A 21,227-nucleotide genomic window follows, 5' to 3' on the forward strand; every position below is an offset into this window, starting at 1 on the left:
CTGTCCTTTGTTATAATTCACTCATCAGACATGGGTGTCGTTGGGTGGGCCAACATTTATTGCTCACCCCTAGTTGCCCTTCAGAAGGTCCCATCCCAGTTGTGGTACTTGTCAATGAACTGTGGCTGGCTATCACTCAGTTCCAGCTATAAATCTGTTCCTTTTTCCTGTTCCCCTCAGTGATAGTGAAGCTGATATCAGGGTGTCGTCTGGCAACAAGCGGCCATTTTGGATGATTCGATGGAAGCAGTTCTGGGGAGCTCCTGTCACCTCGTTCTTTGGAAATGTCATCATGTATTTTGCTTTCCTGTTCCTCTTTGCCTACGTCTTGATCCTGGATTTGCCTCTGAACAATTCATCGATAGCGGAGCTCATCCTGTACTTCTGGGTCCTCACACTTGCCTTCGAGGAGATCCGACAGGTACACAGGAAAATATCATTCAGAATGAAATCAGCCCACGCTCCCTTCCTCAAAACGAAAACTGAACTTTGTGACTTCTTGAATCTCGCTGAAAAGAGCCACAGCCATGCACCCATCAGGATACCAGCAAGAATGCCTGATTTCAAAGGAATGTTTGAAAAATATTTGAAAAAAAATTGAAAAGTATATGTATGTAATGGACAAGCTCTGGCTAAAGTGCCCTGCTCTGTCGCCATCTTGGACCAATCAGAGCCGACTTGCCAAACAATCAGCACCCTGTCCCCCTGTAGTACAAATTATTGCGCTCATTTGAAGTTGGGCATTCTTGCTGGTGTCCTGATTAAGGCAAGACAAAAGACTTTGGTAATGTGCCCATCTTTTCAACAAGATTCAAGTGTTGCGCGACTGAGTGATTATCGGTGAATTCTGTTTCCAATATGGGAAAATAAGGAGGAAGGTATATCGTGAAGATGAGGGCAGCACAGTGGCTCAGCAGTTAGCACTGCTGCTTCACAGCGCCAGGGACCCAGGTTCGATTCCAGCCTCGGGCAACTGTCTGTGTGGAGTTTGCACATTCTCCCCATGTCTATGTGAGTTTCCTCCAGGTGCTGCGATTTCCTCCCACAATCCAAAGATGTTCAGGTTCGATGAATCGCCCATAGTATTCAGGGATGTGTAGGATAGGTGATTAGTCAGGGATAAATGTAGAGTAATAGGATAAGGGAATGGTTCTGGGTGGGTTACACCTCGGAGGGTCAGTGTGGATGTGTTGGGTCAAATGGCCTGTTTCCACACTGTAGGGATTCTGTGATGATTCTTTGACAGGTTGTAGACAGACTACAGGAGTGGCAAAAATCTGGTACAATATGGAAAACTGTGAAGACATTCATTTTGGAAGGAAGAGTGAACAGGCAGAATATTACTTAAACAGAGAATGACAACAAAACCCCCAAAATGCAGAGGGAACAATGTGTTCAGAGCATGAGCCGATAAAGGTTGGGGGACAGGTACAGCGCATAATCAAGAAGGCTAACGGGATACCAGCCTATACTTGGAGAGGAATTGAACATAAAAATAAGGATGAACTAGGCAGAAATGGGTACTGCAGATACTGGAGATTAGAGTCAAGATTAGAGTGGTGCTGGAAAAGCACAGCAGGTCAGGCAGCATCTGAGGAGCAGGAAAATCGATGTCTCGGGCAAAAGCCCTTCATCAGGAATAAAAGTAAGAATATTATGCCTCAATTAAAGAGGGTTTTGCTTGAGACCACATCTTGATTACTACATGGACTCTTGCTGGCAAGGTGGACGTGGAAAGGATATTTCCTCTTCTAGGGGAGTTCAGAACGAGTTGGGCACGGTTTTAAAATTAGGAGCCTCCCTTTTTGGACAGAGAGGAAGGGAATTTTATTTGTTTTTCTCAGAAGAATGTGGGATTTTACAACTCTCTGCCTTTGAAAGCAGTGGAGTTGGAGGTCACTGAATTTTTTTTTATGGTGGATGTAGATTCTTGTTTGTGAAGGGAATCGAAGATTATCGGGACGAGGTGGGGAAGAGGAATTCAAAAGTCAAACATCTCAGCCATGTTCTTGTTGAATGGCAGACCAGACTTGAAGGGCTGAATGACCTACTGCTGCTCCAAATTCAAATATTAAAATTAAAAATGAGAACGCTTTCTGTTTCTGGTACTGAAGCTGAGAAAATTGTCTTCAACTTTCCCGACGTTAATGTGCGCACATGCTGATTGGAGCCTTCTCCCAGTTTCCACACCAATCCAATGGCCCAGAGTGAGACAGGGGAAAAAGAGAGATGGAAGTCAGAGAGAGAGAGGGGGAGAGAGAGAGAGAGAGGAGTGGGTGGAATAGAGAGAGAAAAGGCATGGGGTGGGCAGCAAAGTGATGAGGAGTGGAGACAGAGAGAGAGAGAGAAAGATAGACGGCGAAATGGAAAGGGGAGAAGGAGACAGTGGGGAAGGGAGGGGGAGAAGGAGGTGGGAAGGGAGGGGGGAAAGGAAGAGAGAGAGAGAGGGTGAGGATAGAAGAAATAGAGAGAGAAGCAAAGAAATATAGCAGAGAGTGATTTCCAAGTTAGGGTCTGTTTTAAAGCCTGTTGGGATTGGGGTTGGTCTCTCCCTGTTGGCATTGGGATTAGTCTCCTCTCTTGAGTTTGGGATGGGGTCTCTCCCTGTTGGGATTGTGATTGGTCTCTCATTGTCGGGATTGGAGTTGGTCTCTCCCTGGTGGGTTTGGAAATGATCTGTCCTTGTTGGGAACAGGGTTGGTCTCTCCCTGTTGAGAGTGAGATTTGTCTCTCCCTGTTTGGATTGAACTTGGTCTCTCCCTGTTGGGATTGGAGTTGGTCTCTCCTGTTGGGATTGAGCTTGGTCTCTCCCTGTTGGGATTGGGGCTGGTCTTTCCTGTTGGGATTGGAATTGGTCTCTCCTTGTTGGGATTGGGGTTGGTCTCTCCTGTTAGCATTGAGATTGGTATCTCCCTGTTGGGAATGGGATTGGTCTCTCCTGTTGGGATTGGGGCGGGTCTCTCCCTGTTGGGATTGAGCTTGGTCTCTCCCTGTTGGGAATGGGGTTGGTCTCTCCCCTTTGGAATTCAGGTTGGTCTCTCCTTTTTGGATTGAGCTTGGTCTCTCCCTGTCGGGATTAGGGTTGATCTCTCCTTTTTGGATTGAGCTTGGTCTCTCCCTGTCGGGATTTGGGTTAGTCTCTCCTGTTGAGAATGGGGATGGTCTCTTTCTGTTGGGATTGGGTTGGTCTCTCCTACTAGGAATGGTATCTCCCTAATGGGAATGGGGTTGGTCACCTCTGTTAGGATTAGAATTGGTCTCCCCTATTGAGATTGTGGTTGGTCTCTGTTGGGATTGGGGTTGGTCTGTCCCTGATGGGATTGGGATTGGTCCAACCCAAATCCATTTCGGGGAGGATCTCTAGGACCACCCATTGGAAACATCAGGAGTGGAACTGGCCTTTTTTTCCTGTTTCCCTCAGACCATTCAGTCGCTCTCTATCCTCTGCTAACGTTGGCACCAAGCTGGTACCATGACAGCCATGGGCAGAGAGTAGCGGCCATGGTCAGGTTCATAGCTCCTTGAAAGTGGAGTCGCAGGTAGATAGGATAGTGAAGAAGGTGTTTGGTATGCTTTCCTTTATTGGTCAGAGTATTGAGTACAAGAGTTGGGAGGTCATGTTGCAGCTGTACAGGACATTGGTTAGGCCACTGTTGGAATATTGCGTGCAATTCTGGTCTCTTTCCTATTGGAAGGATGTTGTGAAAGTTGAAAGCGTTCGGAAAGGATTTACAAGGATGTTGCCAGGGTTGGAGGATTTGAACTGTAGGGAGAGGCTAAATAGGCTGGGGCTGTTTTCCCTGGAGTGTCGGAGGCTGAGGGGTGACCTTATAGAGGTTTACAAAATTGAGGGGCATGGATAGGGTAAATAGGCAAAGTCTTTTCCTTGGGGTCGGGGAGTCCAGAACTAGAGGGCATAGGTTTAGGGTGAGAGGGGAAAGATATAAAAAAGACCTAAGGGGCAGCTTTTTCACACAGAGGGTGGTAGGGTATGAAATGAGCTGGCAGAGGCTGTGGTGGAGGCTGGTACAATTGCCTCGTTTAAAAGACATCTGGATGGGTATGTGAATAGGAAGGGTTTGGAGGGATAGGGGCTGGGTGCTGGCAGGTGGGACTAGATTGGAGTGGCATGAGCGAATTGGACCAATGTCTGTGCTGTACATCTCTATGATTCTATGACTCTTTATTAGCATCACGGTGCTTTGTCAACCAGCCACACAGCCAACTGAGCTAACCAACTCCAACACTCCCTGCAGTCACGAGGTCTCCCATTCTCTAGGCGAAGGGGTGTCTTCTGAATTGCCCATTGGATTTCTTGGTGACAGTCTTGCATTGACCGCCTCTCGGTCTGCTTTTCCCCACAAGAGGAATCTCACAATCTCTCTGTATCCACTCTTGTTGAAATTTTAAAGTCCTTGATTAGGTCTCTCCTCATTTGGACAAGAGAAACGAGAACCAGACTACCAATCCTTTCCCAATGTGTAAACCCACACATTCCCAGCATCCTCCTTGTAGACCTCCTCTGCAGCCCCTCCACTGGCCTTTATGGAATACCGTGACCAGAACTGCATCACTCTATACTTCCTGTGTGAGAAGGACAGCAGTAGAGAGGCCTAAGGAGGGAATTGAATTCCGTTCAGTTGTCCGTGGTAGACACAATGCCAGAACTTGTAGAGTAGAAGAATCTCAGAGGAGATTCCAGAGATACGGAGAGGGAATTTTACAGTCAGGACATGTCATGGAGCCTTTGGAGACAGAATTGCAGTATTTTTTCCAGGGGGGTGATCCATTCCTAACTGCCTTTAAACTGAGTGGTTGACAAGGCTATTTTGGAGGGTAGTTTGGTGTCACAAGCCATGGAGGTTTTATCGCATGATAAAGGGACCTTTAGCCCATAGTGACATTTATTGCAGAACTGGTAAATGTGCTAGTTTTCTTCCAGAAGGGGCATTAAGGGCCAAATTTCAACAACAAACATTAATAGATTTGCAGTCAATATTGCCAAGCCAAATGATTTCACACCAGATTTCATTAATCCTTTGAAATGAATTTAAATCGATTCACTTTGGAATCCCACACTATCTTTGGTTTGCTCGCTGGGATTTGAACTCGCGTCTCCAAGTCACAAACAATGCCTCTGTTTGCCATAGGCAGCTCACCGCCATCTTTCCAAGGGCAGTCAGGGATGGATGCTGGCCCAGCCAGTGATACCCACATCCTGTGAATGGGTCAATAATCCAATGCTGCCATTCTCCATGGTGACGTCAGCAGTGGGCCCTCATACGATGGGGAGGTCTGTTTCTCCTGTTACACCGGCCTCTCTGGTCTCTTCCTAGACCTTCTTTGTCAGCGTGAACATCCCCTTGAGGAAGAAGGTGAAGTTGTATTATCAGGACATGTGGAACAAGTGTGACGTTCTGGCCATCCTCATGTTCATCTCCGGGGTCGTGGGCAGGTCAGTGGCCATTTTTGTCTGTTGGGGAAGGGGCGGGCCAGTGAGAATGAGAGGAAACAGCCCCTCCCTTCGGGGATGGTGAACTCCAGCATCTTTGAAGTTAGAAGGACGGACTGGGGACAGATTGGATGTGAGAGACTGGAGCGCCAGGCCAGTGTGTCATTTCCTGCCACACACTTGGCCACCCTGTCTCCCACCATTGTACTGTCTGGGGGGATTTTTATTCAGAGAGGATTGGTGAGGTGTTCAGGAGGAAGGTCGACTTGGGCGGGCAGTTGAGGAGGAAGGGTTTGGTGACATCTACCTCTCCACAATTGGGCATTACCCTTGTAGGCCAATCCAAGGGTCTGTTGAGCCAATTGGGAATCTTACAGTTGGCCTACCACTTTCACCAAGATCCAGCCAGGGAGTGCTGGAATTCTTCTCACTGATAGATTGGTGGAGGTGGGGGTTTGTGGAAAAGGGGAGAGGGTAGGAGGTGGTGGAGAGTGTGAGGGAAATGCTCCATCAAGTGAGAAAGGCCCTCCTCTGCCCATTTGTGCCAACACCTAACGTTGCCAATAACTGCCCTATGAAGGGATTCCCCCTCCAACATTTTGGCCTTATTGAATTGTAAACTTTGGAAAATGACATGATGGCTCAGTGGTTAGCACTGCTGCCTCACAGCGCCAGGGACCCTGGTTCAATTCCACCCTTGGGCGACTGTCTATGTGGTGTTTGCACATTCTCCCCGTGTCTGTGTGGGTTTCCTCCCAAGTCCAAAGATGTGCAGGTCAGGTGGATCAGCCATGGATAATAGCCCGGTGATGTGCTGGTCAAGTGGGGTAACCATGGTAAATGTGAGATTACGGTGGTGGGTGAGCGGGAGTGGTGGTCCAATCGCTAACTGGGATTCCAATTCCTAGTAAGACCAGCTAACTTCCAATTGGCCGAGGAGTTGAAGAAAGGGTCCTCTGATCCCTATAACCATGTAGGCCACAGGCTGATTGCAGAGTGTGTGTACACCCGGCCAGTGAGAGCTCCACTCCTGAGTTTCACTGTGTTCCTCCTGCAGGATGACCAGCTCGTGGTACGAGGTGGGCCGGGTCATTCTCTGCCTCGATTTCATGGTCTTCTGCTTTCGACTGGTTCACATCTTCGCCGTCCACAAGGAGCTGGGGCCAAAGATCATCATCGTCGGCAAGATGGTGAGGGGGAGACTGTGGGCAGTGAGGGGCATCGCAGGGAGGGGCATATCAGAGAGTGTCACAGTGAGGGGTGTCTCAGAGAGTGTTACAGCGAGGGGTGTGGGGTATATCAGAGGGTGTTACAATGAGGGGTGGGGGGTATATCAGAGAGTGTTACAGTGAGGGGTGGGGGGTATATCAGAGAGTGTTACAGTGAGGGGTGTGTCAGAGAGTGTTACAGTGAGGGGTGTGGAGTATATCAGAGGGTGTTACAATAAGGGGTGGGGGGTATATCAGAGAGTGTTACAGTGAGGGGTGGGGGTATATCAGAGAGTGTTACAGTGAGGGGTGTGTCAGAGAGTGTTACAGTGAGGGGTGTGGAGTATATCAGAGGGTGTTACAATAAGGGGTGGGGGGTATATCAGAGAGTGTTACAGTGAGGGGTGGGGGTATATCAGAGAGTGTTACAGCGAGGGGTGTGGGGTATATCAGAGGGTGTTACAATGAGGGGTGGGGGGTATATCAGAGAGTGTTACAGTGAGGGGTGGGGGGTATATCAGAGAGTGTTACAGTGAGGGGTGTGTCAGAGTGTTACAGTGAGGGGTGTGGAGTATATCAGAGAGTGTTACAGTGAGGGGTGTGGAATATATCAGAGAGTGTTACAGTGAGGGGTGTATCTGAGAGTGTTACAGCAATGGGTGTGCGGTATGTCAGAGAGTGTTACAGTGAGGGGTGTGTCATAGAGGGTTACAGTGAGGGGTGTGGAGTATATCAGAGAGTGTTACAGTGAGGGGTGTGTCATAGAGGGTTACAATGAGGGGTGTGGAGTATATCAGAGAGTGTTACAGTGAGGGGTGTGTCATAGAGGGTTACAGTGAGGGGTGTGGAGTATATCAGAGAGTGTTACAGTGAGGGGTGTGTCATAGAGGGTTACAGTGAGGGGTGTGGAGTATATCAGAGAGTGTTACAGTGAGGGGTGTGTCATAGAGGGTTACAGTGAGGGGTGTGGAGTATATCAGAGAGTGTTACAGTGAGGGGTGTGTCATAGAGGGTTACAGTGAGGGGTGTGGAGTATATCAGAGAGTGTTACAGTGAGGGGTGTGTCATAGAGGGTTACAGTGAGGGGTGTGGAGTATATCAGAGAGTGTTACAGTGAGGGGTGTGTCATAGAGGGTTACAGTGAGGGGTGTGGAGTATATCAGAGAGTGTTACAGTGAGGGGTATAAAATATATCAAAGAGTGTCACAGTGAGGGGTGCGGGGCATGTCAGAGAGTATTACAGTGAGGGGTGTGGGGTATATCAGAGAGTGTTACAGTGAGGGGCAAGTCAGAGAGTGTTACAGTGAGGGGTGCGGGGTGTATCAGAGAGGGTTACAGTGAGGGGTGGGGGTATATCAGAGAGTGTTACAGCGAGGGGTGTGGGGTATATCAGAGGGTGTTACAATGAGGGGTGTGGGGTATATCAGAGAGTGTTACAGTGAGGGGTGCAGGGTGTATCAGAGAGTGTTACAGTGAGGGGTGTGGGGTATATCAGAGAGTGTTACAGTGAGGGGTGCAGGGTGTATCAGAGAGTGTTACAGTGAGGGGTGTGGGGTATATCAGAGAGTGTTACAGTGAGGGGTGTGGGGTATATCAGAGAGTGTTACAGCAAGGCTTCTGGGGAATATCAGAGGTTCAAAGTGAGGGTTGTGACGTACATCAGAAAGTGTTACAGTGAGGGGTGTGGAGTATATCCGAGAGTATTATAGTGAGGGTGTGGGGTATATCAGAGAGTATTATAGTGAGGGGTGTGGGGTATATCAGAGAGTGTTACAGTGAGGGGTGCAGGGTGTATCAGAGAGTGTTACAGTGAGGGGTGTGGGGTATATCAGAGAGTGTTACAGCAAGGCTTCTGGGGAATATCAGAGGTTCAAAGTGAGGGTTGTGACGTACATCAGAAAGTGTTACAGTGAGGGGTGTGGAGTATATCCGAGAGTATTATAGTGAGGGTGTGGGGTATATCAGAGAGTATTATAGTGAGGGGTGTGGGGTATATCAGAGAGTGTTACAGTGAGGGGTGCAGGGTGTATCAGAGAGTGTTACAGTGAGGGGTGTGGGGTATATCAGAGAGTGTTACAGCAAGGCTTCTGGGGAATATCAGAGGTTCAAAGTGAGGGTTGTGACGTACATCAGAAAGTGTTACAGTGAGGGGTGTGGAGTATATCCGAGAGTATTATAGTGAGGGTGTGGGGTATATCAGAGAGTATTATAGTGAGGGGTGTGGGGTATATCAGAGAGTGTTACAGTGAGGGGTGTGGGGTATATCAGAGAGTGTTACAGTGAGGGGTGTGGGTTATATTAGAGAGTTACAGTGAGGGGTGTGGAGTATATCAGAGAGTATTACACTGAGGGGTGTGGGGTATATCAGAGAGTGTTACAGTGAGGGGAAGTCAGAGAGTGTTACAGTGAGGGGTGTGTCAGAGAGTGTTACAGTGAGGGGTGTATCAGAGAGTGTTACAGTGAGGGGTGTGGGGTATATCAGAGAGTGTTACAGTGGGGGGTGTGTCAGAGAAGGTTACAGTGAGAGGTATATCAGAGAGTGTTACAGTGAGGGGTGGGGGGTATATCAGAGAGTGTTACAGTGAGGGGTGGGGGCATGTCAGAGTGTTACAGTGAAGGGTGCGGGGTGTATCAGAGAGTTACAGTGAGGGGCATGTCAGAGTGTTACAGTGAGGGGCATGTCAGAGAATGTTACAGTGAGGGGTGTGGGGTATATCAGAGAGTTTTACAGTGAGGGGTGTGGATTATATCAGAGTGTTACAGTGAGGGGTGTGACATACAATCAGAGTGTTACAATGAGGAATGTGAGGTATATCAGAGACTATTATAGCGAGGGGTTTGGGGTATATCAAAGTGTCACAGAGTGTGGTGTTGGGATGTACTTGTTGAGCTAAAGTATTTAATGATTTTGCAGATCAAAGATGTGTTCTTCTTTCTGTTCTTCCTGGGTGTCTGGTTGATGGCGTACGGAGTTGCCACCCAGGGCCTCCTGTATCATATTGAGACCCGTCCCAGTTGGATCTTTCGCAGGGTCTTCTACCGACCCTACCTGCAGATCTTCGGCCAGATTCCTCTCGATGAACTAGACGGTAAGAAATTAATCTTGTCAGGAGTGACCATTGGAATACAGTGTGGAGAACAGAGCTAGTGATTGTAAATGTAAGATAGTTACTAAAAATCCCTGAAGAAATTCAGGAGATTCCTCTCTAATCAGAGAGTTGACCGAATGTAAAACTCATCATTAATGGAGGCACATGACAGAGGTCTTTTTCCCAGTGGGGTTCAGTGGTGGTCAGCTGACAAACACAGGCAGGCATCGAGGGATAGGTTGAGATGAAGATGGTATGAGGATGGTCATGTGGGGTAGAATCATCAGTATAGACTTGATAGGCCAAATGGCCTGTTTCTGTAACAAAACCAGAAAGCACCAGATAATCTCAGCAAGTGTGGCAGCAGCTGTGAAGAGACAAACTGACCGAATGTTTCCAGTCCTTTTTTTCTGAATTGATGGTAGTTCAGAAAATGTGTGTGTGTGTGTACGTGAGGGAGATAGTATATATGTGTGTGTGTGTCTGTATTTCTGTGTGTGTACATCAGAGTGTGCATGTATGTGAGAGTGTGTGTGTGTGAGAGTGTGTGTCAGTGTGTGAGAGTATATCTGTGTGTATGTGTGAGAGAGAGAAAGTTATATGTGTGTGTGTCTGTGTGTGTGTGTCTGTATTTCTGTGCATGTGTATGAGAATGTGCATGTATATAAGAGTGTATGTGAGAGAGAATGAGTGTGTGTGTTTGTCAGTTTGTCTGTATTTCTGTGTGTATGTACATATGAGAGTGTGCATGTATGTAAGAGTATGTATGTGAGAATGTGTGTGAGAGTATGTCAGTGTGTGAGAGTATATGTGTGTGTACGTGAGAGAGAGAGTATATGTGTGTGCGTGTGTGTGTGTCTGCATGTGTGTATGTGTGTCTGTATTTCTGTGTGTGTAAGAGTGTGCATATATGTAAGTCTGTGTGAGAGAGAATGAGTGTGTGAGTGTGTCAGTGTGTGAGAGTATATGTGTGTGTACATGAGAGAGAGAGAGCGAGAGTATATGTGTGTGTGTGTGTGAGAGAGAGAGTGTGTGTGAATGTGTGTGTCTGTATTTCTGTGTGTATATGAGAGTGTGCGTGTATGTAAGAGTGTGTGTGTGTGTCAATGTGTGAGAGTACATGTGTGTGTACGTGTGAGAGAGAGAGTATATGTGTGTGTGTCTGTGTGCATGTGTCTGTATTTCTCTGTGTGTGTACATGAGAGTGTGCATGTATGTAAGAGTGTGTGTGAGGGAATGAGTGTGTGACAGTGTGTGTGTGAGAATGTATGTCAGTGTGTGAGAGTATATGTGTGTGTACATGTGAGGGAGAGTATATATGTGTGTATGTGTGAGTGTGTGTTGTGTGTGTGAGAGAGTGTGTGTGAATGTGTGTGTCAGTCTGTGTGTCTGTCTGTATTTCTGTGTGTGTGCGTGTATGTGTGTGAGAGAGAGTGTGTGTGTGAATGTGTGTGTGTGTGTTTGTGTGTGTGTGTGTGTGTGTGTGTGTGTGTGTTTGTATGTGTGTGTGAGAGAGACAGAGTGAGATGTGCTTGCACAAGAGAGGGATTTCCCAGAATGTGGGTGTGCGCCTGTGAGTCTGAGCTACAGGGATTGATTAGATACAGTCATACAGCGTAGAAACAGACCCCTTGGTCCAGCCAGTCCATGAAGACCATAATCCCAAACCAAGCCAGTAGCAAAGGGTGAGAGGGCACCTGCTAGAGATGTATAAGATTATGAGAGGCATAGACAGGGTAATAAGAAAGCACTTTTTCCATTAGTGGGGGAGCGGGGAGGTGGGGGGGGGGGGATTAATGACCAGAAACATAGATTTTAAGGATAAGATAGAATGCTTAGAGGAGAGTTAAGAGAATGATGGGAATCTGGAACTCAGTGCCTGAAAGTTGAGTCAGAAATTCTCCTAGCATTAAAACAGTATTTAGATACAGTATTCACTTGCATTGTCATAGCCTCACAACTTATTTGCCAAGGGCTGGAAAATGGTAGGAATGTAGTCAGATCCTGGTTGATCGATATGGATGCAATGGGCTAAATGGCCTCATCTTCCATTGTAAACATCTATTAGTAAAAGGGTGGGGGTGATGTAGATAATGGGTTGTGTTCTGGGTACCACACCTCAGGGGTAGGGCAGTGAAGAGGGCGTGGATGTGTTGGTCGTGGAGGGGGTCATTTCGGATTCATCTAAATGAAAGCGGCGCTGAAAGGGTTAAATTAGGGTGCTTGGTCACGGGAACTCGGCTGTTACTCCTCTGAGTATAAATCGAGGAGCTTAAGGTGATTTTAGGATCTGCCGGGACCCAGAGAAAGAAGCTTTCTTAGTCACGAGGGAGTGTAGGATCAGAGGAGCTTGGGGGTGTGGGCACAGCCGGTGGAGGAGCACAGAACACTAACATTTAGAGTCAAACTGTTCAGGGGTAACATCAGAGAGTAGTTCCCTATAGAAAGGGTGGCAGAAATCCGTCCCATTCCCGGTTTGTGGGCATTCAATTGACAATGTCAAAGGGAAGATTGACAGGGTGGTGTTCAGTGAGAGTCTGAAGCCGTTTGGAGCCAGGGTTGGGAAATGTCATTAAATGTCAGCTGCGGTCTAATTGCATGGTGGAACAGGCTTGAGGGGTGAACAACCTACTCCTGTTCCTATGTTCCCTCCTTGCTCTCAACCCTTAAACATGGTCCATTCCTCTGTTTCCGGCAGCGACCCGCTTTTCATCCAGGTGCCCGGATAATCTCACCGAGGGCTCAGAGGAGGAACTGTCTACTTGCACCAACGCCTATGCCAACTGGTTGGTCATCCTGCTCCTGACCATCTTCCTCCTGATCGCCAACATCCTGCTAGTCAATCTGCTCATCGCCATGTTCAGGTAACTGTTGACCCACAGCGTTTCAGTGCCCACCCAGCGTCAAAGTAGCTGGCATCAGCTAAAGGTATTTCATTTGAATGTGGGTGATGGAACCAAGGCTAGTAAGGTCAGCTGCGATCAAACTGAGGGGGGGACAGAAGAGACTCATGGGGATGAATGGCCTCTGCCTACTGTTATGTATCAATTAGTGCTTCAGGATATCGCTAACTCACTAACCTTGCATGAGATTAGATTCCCTGCAGTGTGGAAACAGGCCCTTCAGCCCAACAAGTCCACGCCGACCCTCCGAAGAGCAACCCACCCAGACCCATTCCCCTACCCTATATATATCCCTGGCTAATGCACCTAACACTATGGGCAACTTAGCGTGGCCAATTCACCTGGGGAGGAAACTGGAGCACCCAGAAGAAATCCACACAGACATGGGGAGAATGTGCAAACTCCACACAGACAGTTGCCTGAGGCGGGAATCGAACCCAGGCCCCTGGCGCTGTGAGGCAGCAGTGCTAACCACTGAGCCACTGTGCCGCCCATGCGCCCTGCTATCCAACCCTATTCTCCACTTAGTATTTAATTAGTGAATTCAAATGTCCAAAATGAAGTGATCACTTCAATGAGGGATGGGATCTCATAGAAACCTCCAAAAACTAGACAGGGTACATGCAGCAAGGATGTTCTCAATGACTGAGGAGTCTGCTACCAGGGGTCACATTCTAAGGATATAGGGCAGGCCATTTAAGACACTGATGAGGACAAATGTCTTCACCCAGAGAGTGGGGAAACTGGAATTCCCTGCCACAGAAAATGGTTGAGGCCAAACATTGAATGTTTCAGGAAGGAGATAGATACAGTTCTTAGGGCTAAAGGGATCAAAGAGTTTGGGGAGAAAGTGGGAAGAGTACTGAATTTGATGATCAGCTATGATCACGTTGAATATACTCCTGCTCCTGAGCTTGTGTTTCAGTTGCCGTGTTTAAGATGATTAGTTGCCACTGGGTCTTTTCTTTTATTCATTCACAGGTTGAGCGCATCGCTGGCTAGGCCAGCATTTATTCCCCGACCTTAATTGCCTAGAGGACAATTAAGAGTCGACCACATTGCTATGTGATCCAGATAGGTTTTTCCTGAAAATTGGCAGTGGATTCATTGTCATCATTAGAGTCTTAATTCCAGATATTTAGTGAATTCAAGTCCACCATCCCTCACTGTAACACTCTCTCATATACCCCCCAACCCTAACTGTAATACTCTCTGATATACACCCACTCCTCACTGTAACACTCTCTGATATACACCCACTCCTCACTGTAACACTCTCTGATACATCCGACACCCCTCACTGTAACACTCTCTGATATATTCCGCACCCCTCACTGTAATACTCTCTGATATACCCCCCACCCTCACTGTAACACTCCTCTGCTATACCCCAACCCCTCACTGTAACACTCTCTGATACATCCCATACCCCTCACTGTAACACTCTCTGATACATCCCTCACCCCTCACTGTAACACTCTCTGATATACCCCCCACCCCTCACTGTAACATTCTCTGATATATTCCACACCCCTCACTGTAACACTCTGATATACCCCCCCCACCCCTCACTGTAACACTCTCTGATATACCCCCCACACCCCTCACTGTAACATTCTCTGATATATTCCACACCCCTCACTGTAACACTCTGATATACCCCCACCCCTCACTGTAACACTCTCTGATATACCCCCCACCTCTCACTGTAACACTCTCTGATATACACCACACCCCTCACTGTAACACCCTCTGATATACCCCCACCCCCCACTGTAACACTCTCTGATCTACCCCCCACCCCTCACTGTAACATTCTCTGATATATTCCACACCCCTCACTGTAACACTCTGATATACCCCCACCCCTCACTGTAACACTCTCTGATATACCCCCCACCTCTCACTGTAACACTCTCTGATATACACCACACCCCTCACTGTAACACCCTCTGATATACCCCCACCCCCCACTGTAACACTCTCTGATATACCCCCCACCCCTCACTGTAACATTCTCTGATATACCCCCCACCCCTCATTGTAACACTCTGATATATTCCACACCCCTCACTGTAACACTCTCTGATATACCCCCCACCCCTCACTGTAACACCCTCTGATATACCCCCACCCCCCACTGTAACACTCTCTGATCTACCCCCCACCCCTCACTGTAACACTCTCTGATATATCCCCCCCACCCCTCACTGTAACACCCTCTGATATACCCCCACCCCCACTGTAACACTCTCTGATCTACCCCCCACCCCTCACTGTAACACTCTCTGATATACCCCACACCCCTCACTGTAACACTCTCTGATATATCCCCCGCACCCCTCACTGTAACACTCTCTGACATACCCCCTAACCCTCACTGTAACACTCTCTGATCTACCCCCACCCCTCACTGTAACACTCTCTGATATATACCCCACATCCCTCACTGTAACACTCTCTGATCTACCCCCCACCCCTCACTGTAACACTCTCTGATATATCCCCCCCACCCCTCACTGTAACACCCTCTGATATACCCCCACCCCCCACTGTAACACTCTCTGATCTACCCCCCACCCCTCACTGTAACACTCTGATATATTCCACACCCCTCACTGTAACACTCTCTGATCTACCCCCCACCCCTCACTGTAACACTCTCTGATCTACCCCCGACCCCTCACTGTAACACTCTCTGATATATACCCTACATCCCTCACTGTAACACTCTCTGATCTACCCCCCACCCCTCACTGTAACACTCTCTGATCTACCCCTCACCCTTCACTGTAACACTCTCTGATCTACCCCCCACCCCTCACTATAACACTCTCTGATATATACCCCACATCCCTCACTGTAACACTCTCTGATCTACCCCCGACCCCTCACTGTAACACTCTCTGATATATACCCTACATCCCTCACTGTAACACTCTCTGATCTACCCCCCACCCCTCACTGTAACACTCTCTGATCTACCCCCCACCCCTCACTGTAACACTCTCTGATCTACCCCCCACCCTTCACTGTAACACTCTCTGATATATCCCACACCCCTCACTCTATCACTCCCTTATATATCCCACACCCCTCACTGCAATGCTCTCTGATATGTCCCACACCCCTCACTGTAACTCTGATATACCCCATGGCAAGATTTGAACTCAGGACCCCAGAACATGACCTGGGTCTCTGGATTAAGGGTCAAGTGATAAGGTGGAGGTGGGTACTGCAAATGCTGGAGATTAGTGTCGAGAGTGTGGTGCTAGAAACGCACAGCAGGTCAGGCAGCATCCGAGGAGCAGGAAAAGTGACCTTTCAGGCAAAAGCCCTTCATCAGGGCATGATGAAGGGCTTTTGCCCGAGTCTAACGATAATGCCAGTAAGCCAATACCTCCCCCTTGTGGTGGGGGACACTGTTGGATGATGTGCAGCATTACCAGGATCTCTCCAGAGTGTGGAAGGTGTTTATACGGAGGTGCCAGTGGTGGAGACTGGATGTGGACTGACTGTTGTCCTGAACCTGTTTAGTAAAGACCGTGCTCATTGTGGGAGGTCAAGGCTTGGCGTTCAATAGTTGGAGAACCTGTGAGTGAATTCTCCTGTTTCCTATTCCTTGATCCAAGTTGCCTGTTGGCAGACCTTGTTCAGGAACGTTGCACTGTATGGGCCACAAAGCCAAAGGTTTCTTTAAATAAATAAACCACTAAGACTCCATGATTTACGTTACGAAATGAATCATCCAAGAACCTCAAGGTTAAATCCCACCCCAGGCATTTTGAGAATCTGAATTTCAGCTTGAAGAAGCTGAACATTAAACGATAGCAGGCATCAATTAGACAGGACTGTGAAGCTGTCAAGTTGTAGTTGAAAACACGGTGAGGACCTTCAGTAAAGGCCAGCTGCTGTTTTCACCAGCCTGTGTTTGCACGTGTGTATGGGCTCCCATTATCCAGTTCATGTTTTAAGTTACTCAGTCATCCATGGTATTGGAAGATGGGCATTGAATGTAGTTGGATTACTGCCAGTCACAACACGAGCTGAAAATACATTCCTGCTCTCGCAATAAGAGATCTCAACAGGAACCAAAACTGATCGTATCCACCTACCATTTACTCCTCCTTCTCCCCCTAACCCCAACCAAGGGAGAAAGCGAGGACTGTAGATGCTGGAGAGTCAGAGTCAAAAAGTGTGGCGCTGGGAAAGCACAGCAGGTCAGGCAGCATCTGAGGAGCGGGAGAGTCGACGTTTTGGGCATTCCTGCTGAAGGGCTTATGCCCGAAGTGACAACTCTCCTGCTCCTCAGATGCTGCCTGACTGGCTGTGCTTTCCCAGTGCCACACTTTTCCACTCCTTTTCCCCCCACCCCATTTTAATGAATATACCAACCAGCAAAACCTTGGTTTGCAGGTGTAGCAGGTAATTATCTTCGAGGAGAGAGTGAGGACTGCAGATGCTGGAGATCAGAGCTGAAAATGTGTTGCTGGAAAAGCGCAGCAGCTCAGGCAGCATCCAAGGAGCAGGAGAATCGACGTTTTTCCTGAAGAAGGGCTAATGCCCGAAACATCGATTCTCCTGTTCCTTGGATGCTGCCTGACCTGCTGCGCTTTTCCAGCAACACATTTTTAGCAGGTAATTAAGCAGGCAAATGGAATAGTGTGCTTCATTGTTAAGAGGAATAGAGTTTAAAAACAGAGAGATTATGCTGGATCATATGTGTTATGTGTACAGGTTTGGTCTCCTTACCTGAGAAAGGATGTACTGGCACTAGTGGGGGTATAGAGGAGGTTCACTGGGTTGATTCTGGAGTTGAGAGGGTTAGTTTATGAGGAGAAATTGAGTAGACTGGGATTATACTCATTAGAATTTAGAAGAATAAGGGGGGGATCTTATAGAACCACATAAAGTAATAAAGGGAATAGATAAAGTAGAAGCGGCGAGGTTATTTCTGTTGGTGAGTGAAACTAAAATGAGGGGGCACAGCCTCAAAATAAGGAGGGAGCAGGTTTAGGACTGAGTTGAGGAAAAACTTCTTCACCCAGAGGGCTGTGAATCTGTGGAATTCCCTGCCCAGTGCAGCAACTGAGGCTTCCTCGTTGAATGTTTTTAAGGCAAAGATAAATAGATCTTTGAACAGTAAAGACATTAAGGGCTGTGGTGAGAGGGTGGGTAAGTGGAGCTGAGTCTGTTAAAAGACCAGCCATGATCTTATTGAATGGTAGAGCAGGCTCTTGTGTTTTTTTATGTTCTTATCCTTTTCTCAGCTGCCATCAGCTCTGAGGAAGGGTCACTGGAATGTTAACTCTGCTTTCTCTCTCCACGGATGCTGCCAGACCTGCTGAGTTTCTCCAGCAATTTCTGTTTTTGTTACTGATTTCCAGCATCTGCCATTCTTTTTTTTTAAATTGTACCATACAATGGGCCAGTCCCTGGAATATTATCTCAGACCAACTGGCTGCTGGCTTCTCTTTTTTTTTGCTCTTATGTGGCTTCCTATCGGAAAGATGTTGTGAAACTTGAAAGGGTTCAGAAAAGATTTCCAAGGCTGTTGCCAGGGTTGGAGGGTTTGAGCTATAGGGAGAGGCTGAACAGGCTGGGGCTGTTTTCCCTGGAGCGTCGGAGGCTGAGGGGGTGAGCTTATAGAGGTTTACAAAATCATGAGGGGCATGGACATGGATAGGATAAATAGGCGAAGTCTTTTCCCTAGGGTCGGGGTGTCCAGAACTAGAGGGCATAGGTTTAGGGTGAGAGGGGAAAGATATAAAAGAGACCTACGGGGCAACTTTTTCACGCAGAGGGTGGTACGTGTATGGAATGGGCTGCCAGAGGAAGTGGTGGAGGCTGGTACAACATTTAAGAGGCATTTGGATGGGTATATGAATAGGAAGGGTTTGGAGGGACATGGGCCGGGTACTGGCAGGTGGGACTAGATTGGGTTGGGATATCTGGTCGGCGTGGACGGGTTGGACCGAAGGGTCTGTCTCCGTGCTGTACGTCTCTCTGACTCTCTGACTCTACCTCTGACAAGCTGATGTGGAGGTGTCAGTGTTGGACTGGGGTGGACAAAGTCAGAGGTCACATGCCACCAGGTTGCAGTCCAACAGGTTTATTTGAAATCACAAGCTTTTGGAGCACTGCCCCTTTGTCAGGACCTGGTACAAGTTGAACAGAAATGACTTTAGCTGGTTCAGGAGTCTCAAACTAGGGCTATAATCTAAAATGTAGAGTCAGACTTTAGAGAATCAAATGAGGAAACACTTCTTCATGCACAGAACGGTGGAAATTTGGAACTCACTTCCGGAAGTGGCACTTGATTCTGGATCAGTTGTCAATTTTGAATCCGAGATTGATTGGTCTTTGTTAACCAGCTGTATTAAAGGTCATGGGGCAACGTTGGGGGTAAGGGGTTTGACCAGACGTCAAGCCTGATCGAATTGAACAGCAGGGAAGAGATTCAAAGGGCTTCTTTGTTATTCTTTCATCGATGAGGACATCCCTGGCCAGGCCACTATTTATTGCCCATCCACACTCACCCTTCAGAAGATGGTGGGTTCTTGCTGTGATGTGTGGAAGGTTTGTCCACCCCCAATGGAGTTAGCGAGGGAGTCCCCGTGCTACAGAAGCCACAGCCTATGCCCCAAAGTCAGGACAATGTGTGGCTCGGAAGGGTAGTTGTGGGTGTTGGTGTTCCCAATTTTCGACAGGTTGTAGGGGCCGGGAGTTTGCAAAGTGCTGTCAAGGGAGACTCGATGCAGTGTATCCTGCAGCATTGTGTGTCATTAGAGGAGGGAGTGAAATGGCATCCTTCCCTCCTATTGTTGGTTGTCGTTTTCAGAGAGCTAGCACAGGCACGAGGTGGCCTTGCTCTCTGCTGTAAAGTCCCATCATTCTTTGCTAGGTTGCCGCTGGCGACGGATGGCCTATTTTGTCAGGAGATAGCTAAAAGCGCCCTCTGGCCAACGTGAGATTCTGCATCAAAGTAAAGTAAATGAAGCCATTCTGGGAGGGAAGGACTCTTTCTGTCACTTCAATCCAACATAGTAATTATGGGAAAAGCTAAAGATTGTAAGATTGATTCAACTGGATACATCTTGGTCCCAGAGAGTGATGGGAATGTAGGCATCACTGTCACAGGGAGTATTGTAGATGAATCTGACAGAAAGAAATTGAAGAAAATGATGATGAGGTTGGGAAGAGCATTAAACCACCAGCATGGACCACTTGGGCTGACTGTTCCTCTTCTCTAGTCTCATTCCTCCATTCCTCTTGTTTTTTTTCTACCCCCCAGCTACACCTTCAACAAAGTCCAGGAAAAGAGTGACACCTATTGGAAATTCCAACGCTACAATCTAGTCGTGGAATATCACAAGCGGCCCGCACTCGCTCCTCCCTTCATAATCCTGAGCCACATCCACATCTTCATCAAAAGAAACATCCGGAAGGTCCCCACGGTGAAGGGCAGACTCTTCAGTAAGACCACGCCCTCAGAGAGTATGAGTAGCTGTATCTCGAGCCGGGAATGCTGGCAATTAAGGCCGCAGATCCCCCTGGGTGAGGTGCATTGTGTGGCTTGAAACGGAGCCAAGTGGGTTCGGAATGGTTCAGGCTTGTTCCCTGAATTGTGCTCATTGTCCCTCGTGAACAGTTTTCAATTTACACAGATTGGTAGATTGGTCGGTTAGGGGTAGGTGGGGGGGGGGGGGGGGGGGAGGTTGGGCAGCGGGGGGAGGGGTGCGTGGTTGTTCCTCATCACTGACTCCTCTAACCTGCCCACCCGTGCTGTCCCCAGCTCCCAACCCACAACTAAAAATGGATTCCGACAAGAGAAAACAGGAGGAGGTTTTGACGGCCATTTCAAAGTTCAAGGCAAATCTGGGGAAACAAAGGGTTAGATCTTCCGCTGACAATCAGGAATCAGCACCACCCTCCCTCTCCCCATCGCATGTGAAAATAAGACACGATTTGATTTTGGTTTGACTTGACTTATTATTGTCATGTGTACCGGATTACAGTGAAAAGTATTGCATTGTGTGCTATCCAGGCAAATCATACCTTACATTAGTATATCAGGGCAGTAGAACAGGTTGCAGAATATAGTGTTATATCCACAGAGAAGGTGCAGAGAAAGATCGACTCTAATATATGAGAGGTTCATAAATCTGATAACAGCGAGGAAGAAGCTGTTCCTGAACCCAAAAGAGAAAATGCTGGAAAATCTCAGCAGGTCTGGCAGCATCTCTCCTTACCAATGTTGTCAGACCTGCTGAGATTTTCCAGCATTTTCTCTTTTGGTTTCAGATTCCAGAATCCGCAGTAATTTGCGTTTATTTAAGCTGTTCTTGAATCTGTTGATACATGTTTTCAAACTTTTATATCTTCTGCATGATGGAGGGTCTCTGATGATGTTGATTGCTTTCCCAAGGCAGTGGGAAGTGTAGATGGAGTCAATAGATGGAAGGCTGGTTTGCATGATGGACTGGGCTGTGTTCACAACTCTCTGCAATTCATTGCAGTCTTGGGCACAGCAGTTCCCAGATCAAGCTATGGTGCATCTGGATAGGATGCTTTC

At 47.8% G+C, this 21,227-nt stretch overlaps 1 protein-coding gene across 2 annotated transcripts in view; it reads left to right on the forward strand.

The window, feature by feature from the left end:
* trpm4a (transient receptor potential cation channel, subfamily M, member 4a) overlaps window positions 1-21,227 on the forward strand; it is a 96,223-nt gene that overhangs the window by 65,194 nt on the left and 9,802 nt on the right. The window contains exons 17-22 of one of the 2 annotated variants that reach the window (XM_072588700.1): window positions 181-421; window positions 5,337-5,455; window positions 6,510-6,642; window positions 9,575-9,749; window positions 12,448-12,613; window positions 19,947-20,128. In XM_072588700.1, the coding sequence (XP_072444801.1) occupies window positions 181-421; window positions 5,337-5,455; window positions 6,510-6,642; window positions 9,575-9,749; window positions 12,448-12,613; window positions 19,947-20,128 (1,016 nt within the window). The remainder of the gene's footprint in view (window positions 1-180; window positions 422-5,336; window positions 5,456-6,509; window positions 6,643-9,574; window positions 9,750-12,447; window positions 12,614-19,946; window positions 20,129-21,227) is intronic. The other variant, XM_072588701.1, reaches the window with a different exon arrangement.

The sequence above is a fragment of the Chiloscyllium punctatum genome, chromosome 18 (assembly GCF_047496795.1).
Source record: "Chiloscyllium punctatum isolate Juve2018m chromosome 18, sChiPun1.3, whole genome shotgun sequence".
NCBI lineage: Eukaryota > Metazoa > Chordata > Chondrichthyes > Orectolobiformes > Hemiscylliidae > Chiloscyllium > Chiloscyllium punctatum.